This window comes from Orycteropus afer, unplaced genomic scaffold, assembly GCF_000298275.1.
Source record: "Orycteropus afer afer isolate SDZICR_OR568_19922 unplaced genomic scaffold, OryAfe1.0 scaffold00132, whole genome shotgun sequence".
Classification (NCBI taxonomy): Eukaryota; Metazoa; Chordata; class Mammalia; order Tubulidentata; family Orycteropodidae; genus Orycteropus; species Orycteropus afer.
This window is the reverse complement of record NW_006921719.1, coordinates 7,633,568-7,642,380: the sequence shown is the minus strand read 5'-3', so window position 1 is coordinate 7,642,380 and position 8,813 is coordinate 7,633,568. Positions and strand designations below refer to the sequence as shown.

Sequence of the window (8,813 nt, the reverse complement as noted above, 5' to 3'; positions counted from 1 at the left end):
AAGATTATCTTGTGTCTGTGTTAATTGGTTTCCCTTTTCTTTGTTGAAGAGGGTCTGTGCAATCCTTCTGCCTAGTCCGCCATCTTGCCGCCAGCAAGCAGTCTTTTAATGGAAATAGAATTTATTCACAAATTTGTCTTCTAAATTGTTAAGATTGTTTCTAAACTTTTCTGATTTTCTACCTTTATTTTTGAGTGTGTACACCTAATTTAGATTTACTAATTATATGTTGCTTGTATAACAGTTCTGAATATTGTGTACATTGTAAAAAAACAACCAAAAAGAAAACTAGCAAAGCTAAAAAGAATGAGATACTTAATATTTTACATTTTAGAAAAGCTACTTGTCCATTTTGTCAGGTTTAATTTAGTAAAAAGCAGATATCTAGAAATCCCTTGTTGTCAAGTCGATTTCAGCTCATAGCAACTCCATGTGTCAGAGTAGAACTGCCTTATAGTGTTTCCTAGTATGTAATCTTTACAGGCACAAACATTTCAACTGCATTCTCTCCCAGTCTGCTAGAAGTGAATGGGCAAATAAAGGTATCACCATCCCTCCCAATGTAGATCTCCTTTTTATCCCTCTGGATACCTTATATCATATAGGGGATATGTAATCTTTTGACATCTACCCCAAGGTAGGGAGCTAGACACATTGTATGTAATATTAAAGCCTACCTTATTTTTTAGGTTCAAAAGGAAATAATAGTTTTCCTCTCCCCCATTGGATAATTTTTCTTTTTGGTTAAGGAAGTGTAGTATTATTTTCCTTCCCTGGAATGCACACACACCCCTCCCCTGCCTTAGAACACAAATTTCTTATTACTGGTAGTGCAAGGGAGTGTAAAGCTTTTTTAAAGCCTCCTTAATCACTTGTATTGTTTTATGAGAGCAAGGAATCTTAACAAGTAATTGGTCTGACTATGCTGGGTATTAGTCTAATAAAATGTATTTGTTTTTTTATTTTTTTCCTCTTTTTTTTTTTTTTAAATCCTGGCAAGTACAGGCACCATCTTGTTCTTTTGGTCCCAGAGTTGTAAAGGCTGAGGTCCCCGTGGACCATCATATCCTTGGACTAAATTTTTCCAAATGACTTTGATTTTCTTCACTCTTATTTGCTTCGGACAAGAGGAGATCAATAATTGCATCTTGGATGGCTGCACGAAAGCTTTTAAGACCAAAGTTGCTACTTGCGAAAGTAGGATGTAGAACAAGATTTTTATAAGACATCTGATTTCTTGTCTGCCGCTTCCATGGGTGGTGATTGTGGATCCAATTAAAGTGAAATACCTGGGGGGAAAAAATATGGCAAGTAAGCAGCAAGTTGCTTATTTGGTTGTTTATTGATGTTACTACATCCATTTGCTTTCAACTGGAAGCAGTGGATAATTGAGGATTAGGACATCTGATCTGGAATAGCTGTACAATTTCACAGTCTTATCCACTTCTGAGTCATAGTTTCTCCACCTAAGTGCCCATCAACAGATGAATGGATAAACAAACTTTGGTACATACACACAGTGGAATATTATGCAATGTTATAAAGAATAACAATGACTCTGTAACACCTCATAATATGGATGAACCTAGAGGACATGCTGAGGGAAACTAGTCAATCACAAAAGGATAATTATTGTATGAGATCACTACTATAAAAAGTTAAAAGGTTTGCACACAGAAATAATCATTCTTTGAAGGTTACTAGGGGTGGGAGAGGAAGGGAGGGAAAATCACCAACATATATTAACTTGGGTGAAGGGAAAGGCAATATACAATAAGGGGGTGATCAGCACAGAATGATCAATGCAGTGGAAGACACAAGGAGAAGCACAAGAGTCAAAGACAATAATGAAGAACACTATTACATAATCCTGCAGTAACAATAATCTACAAGTAGATACATAAACAGACACTCAGTATGCATGGGGTTAGGAAGGCGAATGGAATTAAATCCATGAATATATATATAGGTTTGACAGAAGTTATCTCTACTTAGGTATTTACATGTGCTACAAATATATCCATGAATATAATAAAGCCTACAGGGGGTAAAGTTATGAAATCTTCTTAGTCATAACCATACACCTTGAGGGAATGAATTGCTGGGCATGGAAGCTTCAGGACCATAGTCCTGGGGGACACTAAAGTCAACTGGCATAAGAATCCACAAAGACTGGTCTACATCCTGCTTTGGTAAATAGCAACTAGGGTCTTAAAAGCTTATGAGCAGCCATCTAAGATGCAACTTTTGGTCTCTCCCATCTGGAGCAAAGAAGAGGGAAGAAAATCAAAGACACAAGGAAACAATTAGTCTAAAGGACTAATGGTTCACATGAACCCCAGCCTCCATGACCCTGAGACCAGAAGAAGTAGATGATGCCCAGCTATCACTGCTGACTACTCTGAGAGGGATCACAATAGGAGGACCTGGATGTAGTGGGGGATAATGCAGAGCAAAACTCAAAATCATAAAAAAAAGACCAGGCTTTACTTGTTTGATGAAGACTGGTGGAACCCCTAAGACTATGGCCATTAGACACCCTTCAAGCTAAGAACTGAAAAAAAGAAAAAATGTGTTTTTCAGAGAAAAGCTTCAGATCCAAGCCGATTTACAAACCGTGGAGGAAATCTTCTAAAGGAAGAAAAACAACGTGCCAAGCTCCAAAAAACACTCCCTAAGGTAGTATTGTTTCTAAGAATTTTTGGTATTGGCTGTAAGATATCTCATATACCTTTTGCCATTGATTGTTCTCCCCTCAAACTGTCTTTTCTTCCAAAGACTGTTGTTATGTGCCGTGGAGTCAGACCCAACTCATAAAGACCCCTCCTTGGGTTTCCGAGGCAGTATCACTAGGAAGTAGATTGCTCTACTAGACAGGAATTATAACTGCTGTAGGCAAAATTGAGTATCAGGGTAAACTTTCTCAAAAGTGCTATGAACTTCCTTACTATTCTCTATTTTAATAATAGCATTTACTGAGCTGTGTGCTAGTGTTTTACAGTGCTTTCCATTTACTAATTTATTCATTTCTCACAACATTCCTATGAGGTTATTGTTTCCATTTTTATAGTGAGGAAACCGAGGCACCGAGAAATTAAGTACTTTTGCCCAGCTTTTCACAACCAATACAAAGTAGGTTCCATATTAGAACTCAGATGGTCTGATTGAGTAGTCCATGATCTTAAAGTACACTGCCTATTTTAATATCACTGACCTTACTTGGTAGTGCCTCCAACTTTAGGCACCAAAACCTTAGTATCTAGACTCTGACTTCTCACCCTTTTCCATCTGGTGGGTTAGGCTTTGATTTCTGGCCACTCATCCTTGTATCCATGTGAGTCTGGATAGCTGATGCTCTCCAGAGAGATGAGTAATTGTTTAGGAGAATCATTTGGCTTTCACACCAAAGATCTGAAGCAATTAATATGTCCTTATTTGTGGTTTCAGCTGGAAGAGGAGTTGAAGGCCCGAATTGAAATGTGGGAACAGGAGCATTCAAAGGCGTTTGTGGTGAATGGGCAGAAATTCATGGAGTATGTGACAGAACAATGGGAGATGCATAGGATGGAGAAAGAGAAAGCCAAGCAGGAAAGAGTAAGTGTAAATACAGATTGAGAAAAGGGGAAGATAGTAATTTGAGCAGCCTAGAGTCTGTCAGGGATCAAAGTTGTTTGAAAAACAAGTAGGCCAGAGGTAGCTCTTTTTAGCTCTGAGTGCAGACTTGGCACTAGATTTCTGGCCCTGCTTCTATACCCATCCCAGACCTTCTCTCTTACTGGGCTTTATCATCTGACTTTCATACAGCAACTAAAGAACAAGAAGCAGACAGAGACAGAGATGTTATATGGCAGCGCTCCCCGAACACCTGGCAAGCGGCGAGGATTGGCACCCAGCACACCAGGCAAAGTTCGCAAGGTAAACACGAGGCTTTGTGAACCACTGATTATGAGGGAATGTTGAGGCTAGGGTTCTTGGTCATCTCTCGCCTTCTAGGACAGAAGAGATAGGAAAGGATTTTTTGGCCTTCCAGGTTCAGTCCATTAGAGAGTATGAATGGAAAACTGGAACTAATCTTATGTAGTGGCTTGGTAGCAATAGCCGAAGAGTGGTCTGCTTTGATGTGTGCTAGTTGTTAGTGAAAAAGGGGAAGACCCTCAACAAGGTGGATTGACACAGTGGCTACAACAATGGGCTCAAGCGTAGAATGATTGTGAGGATGGTGCCAGGACTGTGTGGTGTTTTGTACTGTTGTGCAAAGGGTGGTTGTGAATTGAAACCAACTCGATGGCACTTAACAGTAACAACAACAGTTGTTAGATTCTTGGATTAAACTTGGGGCAGTAATTGCCAGCATTCTTAGAGGATGAAAACTTTCAGTGGTCCATCATTTTAAAATTGGAACCAGTGACCATGGTGCTATGTAAAAGATCACTTTCATGATTAGTAAATGGCTTGCACTTTTCTTGTGCCTTGTAAGAAATCCACTTATGACTTGAAGTCCCACAGATATTTCCCATTATTGTATTTCCTGTTCTGCCTCCTATATTGAATAATTTTGCTTTTATCATGGTTTTTAATCTACCTAGAATTGTTTAGTTTTTTTTTCCCATTCCAAAATATTTTTGCAGCTTTCATAAGTAAAACTGATATGCAATAAACTGCACATATTTCAAGTGTATGCTTTGATAAGTTTTGATATATGTATAGACCACTAAGCCATCACCACAATCAAGATAATGAACATATCGTCACTCCAGAGTTTCCTCATGCTCCTTTGTATTCCCTTCCCCATTCCCACCCCAGTCCCTTACAACCATGGGTTTGCTCTGTCACTATAGATTCGTTTGCATTTTCTAAAATTTTCTATTTTGTATGGCTTTTTATTTAGCATAATATTTTTTGAGATTCATCTACGTTGCATGTATCAATCAATAGGTCACTCTTTTTTATTCTTGTGTTCCATTGTTTAATGTACCATAATTTGTTTATCCATTCACTCATCGATGAACATTTGGTTGTTTTCATTTTTTGATTATTACAGATAAAGCTGCTATAAACATTTCCGTACGTTTTTGTATAAACATGTGCTTTCATTTCTCTTGGGTAAATACCTAACAGTAGAATGACTGGTAATTGGTGTATGTTTAACTTTTGAGATAGAAGTAGGTTGTACCATTTTACAGTTCCATTAGCTGGTTATAAAATCAGCTTTGAAAAGTTTTCACAGGTTTCCTCAGAGCTATACAGTATTAGATATAGCAGGGATTTTACCACGCAATTCATTTTTCCTGGACTGCTTCCCATACTCGTTTCTCTGTGGGGTAGAGATGGGTGGCTAGAAATGCTGAGGATGTGGTCTCATCAGTAATCTGTCTGCTTTTCTTAGCTGAACACCACTACCATATCCAATGCTACAGCTAATAGTAGCATTCGGCCTGTCTTAGGGGGGACAGTCTACCGCTCCCCTGTGTCTCGACTTCCACCTTCTGGCAGCAAGGTTAGTCTACTCTGTGTGTAAGTATCCCCAAACACTGCTTATCCTAAATTTACCCCAAGGCCCCATCTGCTTTTATCAGTTTCTAAGATTCTTCTTTTCAGTTATCATTGAGATGCTAAGAGTTGACAGATGAAAGCTAATCAGTAGATGATGATTGAAAAACTAAATGAGAGAAAAAAGAGGAGAATGGTCAGTCTGGGCCCCACTGGCCCATGGAAAGAGCTGTGATGTCAATGGGAAATGAAGATCAGTGGTAGTCTGTAGGTTGGTGCTAAGCTAGGTCCCTGCACGTGGGCTCCCACCCATTGTCACTGGATCACTGCCTGTAGTAGGGTAGTGATAAGATGGGAGATGGAGGAGTTTATGCTAAAATGTGTTCATTTAAAATATTATATAGACTAAGTTCAAGATAAGTGTCCTATAAATCATTAAAAATTCATGTTTGTTTTTTTGTTTAAAAAAAAACATCCAGGATTGCAGAGATATATGGATAATAAAAAGATGGTGTCAGCCTTTGGCCATTTTGGGGTATTTTTTTCCAATGTAGTCATTATAAGGATAATGCATTGATCTCTTTCTGTTCTTTGCAGCCAGTAGTCACTGCCACCTGTTCGGGGAAAAAAACACCCCATGCTGGCAGGTATGGAGCCAACAAGGAGAACCTGGAGCTCAATGGTAGCTTCCTGAGCGGTGGGTACCCTGACTCGACCCCCACCCAACGCAACTTCAGCATTAATTCTGTTGCCAGCACCTATTCTGAGTTTGCGGTAATTCACCTTTTCTAAATATCTACCAGTCTCTGGGGAGCACACAGTTGGGGCCGGGTAGATATCTTTCCAACAGCATTCAGGCAATTGAGTTAGGACAGTTACTTTGGGGGCTGAGAATCCCTTTCCTGCCTTAACGGTGGTGGGGGTGGGGGTAGACTAAGGGGGGGGTGAGCAGGAAGGAAGTTGCAGCAACAACTTGACATTTAACCTGGATCCTTCTGCTTAAGATATACCATTCCCTGGCTGCAGGAGGTGACCCCTCTAATCACTACCCTGGTGCTCTCTTGGTGGAGTTCTTGGTAATTATCTTAATTCTTTGTTCTTAGAAGGATCCATCCCTCTCTGACAGCTCCACTGTTGGGCTTCAGGTCTGTATGGCAACCCTGCATGTCCCATGTCCCTTTTCCAAACTGATCTGTCATCTGCTGGCTTCATTCCCATCTGAGCAAAGGGCTGCACTAACCAATAAACTCTACTATCAAACAACCTTTTTAACAAAGGTAGCAGGAATTCCTTTTATAGACTTCAAGTTCCCAGCAAACTGACTACCCTGCTGATTAAGAAGAAGATGTGTTCAGACTTGAATTGGATTCTCAGCCTGCTAAAGTCAAAGTTTTTTTTTTAATGTTATTTCACAACAGAACCTTCACACTCCCCAGTTGTGACATCAAAGGCCTGCAATGCACTAGAAGTAATAAAGACCCCATCTTGTGGGGAGAGGAGCCCTGGCTGTGTGCTGCCTATGAGGTTCTTGGCCTGTGTGCTGATTATTTCCTGGAGTATATTTCTTACTAACCCCTCAAGGCTGAATTGCCAACTATTGAATCTAATCAATGCTTGCTTTCCCTATTTCTACCACATTGAGCTGCTAAAGCATACACAAAGCACTGGAAGAAAGTCATTTTCCCAGAATGCTCTTCAATTCCCAAGATCTTACTTTATTTAACAATGCCTGTTATTGTTAACAATTAGTGTTCTCTCTTACCTATTTTCCCATTGAGCTAAGACTGCTCTCATCCTTGGTGAAATGTTCAGTTAAAGTCTTGGGCACTGCCTCTCTTTGTTGCTGCAGTGGCAGGGAGAATGTGACAGTTGCCCAAGGCTTATGCCTACTTTGGAGCATTGAAGCTAGCTTCATATTGTGGCACTTTTTCCAAATTACATGACAGATGGCTCTACCTCTAGAAGTACATGCATGTCACTCTGGCTAGCTGATTGCTGTAAAGTGGCTCGCAGCTTTCTTTTCTGCTTGCTTGGTCATTTTATCTATTTAAATGTGCCTGCTTGTCCCTGTGTCTGTCCTAGGGATCCTCATCTGGTTTTGGTTGCTTTATCTGGTAGACTACACCAGGTAGCACCAAAAGCCAGTAGACTGACCTCTACTAACATCTGTTGTTCTCAGTGGTTCAATCATGCCTTTGCTTCTGCTTCTATACCATGTGCTCCAGCCTGAGATCAAATCACCAGCAGGTTACAAGGCCCTCAGCCCCAGGGATTGGTAGATATGTGGTCTGGCCTGTCATTTTATAAAAGGCTTGAAAGACCAAAGCTTATTGTTTACCTAGCTTGACAACTCAAAAGAGTATCTTTGTGAAGTATAAGGGATTTCTCTTGAGGTTTTGACAGAACAGACTGGCTAAGGTTAGGGATATATGTGTGCACACGTGCTTGGTCTGTGACTAATAATAGCATGGTGCTCAGAGTACCTCACCTTTCGTTCCTAACACAGCTTGTGCTCAAAGAAATAGCCCTTTGGGGATCTTCTGCTGACACTTAACTATGCTTAGAAGGAAGGGTCCTGCATGACAGAGGCAGTACTACCACTGATATTGTTTATTTTCCAACAGCGAGAACTTTCAAAGGCTTCCAAATCTGACGTTACTTCTCGAATCCTCAATTCAACCAACATCCAATCCTGAGAAGCCCTGATAAATAAGCCAGCTGTGGCTTCCTGTGCCTAAAGTGGACCTAAATATACAGGAATGGCTTTAATTATTCTTCAGTTTAGGTTTGCTTGAAAGCCTGGATGGATTCTATTACCATGGGCCTAACTTAAAGATATGAACAAATGTTACAAATGAAAGTCCCATCATAGACTCAGCGGGTCTTTAGAGATTTTTTTTTTTTTTTTTTGACTCAAGAAATACATTAAAACTTAGTTTAATTTCAGTAAGTGGAAATTTTAGCATGAGACCTAGTTTCTTTTTGTATGCCATTTCACTTGCTGAAGCATGATCAAGGGCTTGTTTTATTTCACCATTGGGTAGTGCCCATCCTTGGGGTCTGGGACATGAAGTAATTCTGTCTTGTATACTTGTAATTAGCAATTAACATCTTTGTTTAGGATGTTCAATTAATGTAGCTTTGCTCTCACCTAAAGGCCTGTTTCAGCCACACAGAACAGCCCTTCTCCTGATAAGGATGTCTTTGTGTCAGAGGTGGCCTGACCTACTGCCTAAGTGACAGGGAGGCTGGGAGCACCTTCATTAAATTGTGTAGTTGTGTTAATAAGTGCAATGCCCTTTGCAGGGGTACATGTATGTGAA

General features: G+C 40.1%; 1 protein-coding gene across 1 annotated transcript in view; it reads left to right on the top strand.

Annotated features, from left to right (window-relative positions):
- Positions 1–8,186, top strand: part of PRC1 (protein regulator of cytokinesis 1) — a 26,017-nt gene extending 17,831 nt beyond the window's left edge. Inside the window, exons 9-15 of the mRNA XM_042781558.1 lie at positions 2,584–2,679; positions 3,448–3,594; positions 3,805–3,915; positions 5,387–5,497; positions 6,088–6,264; positions 6,594–6,635; positions 8,115–8,186. Coding sequence (XP_042637492.1) covers positions 2,584–2,679; positions 3,448–3,594; positions 3,805–3,915; positions 5,387–5,497; positions 6,088–6,264; positions 6,594–6,635; positions 8,115–8,186 — 756 coding nt within the window. The remainder of the gene's footprint in view (positions 1–2,583; positions 2,680–3,447; positions 3,595–3,804; positions 3,916–5,386; positions 5,498–6,087; positions 6,265–6,593; positions 6,636–8,114) is intronic.
- Positions 8,187–8,813: the final 627 nt, after the last annotated feature.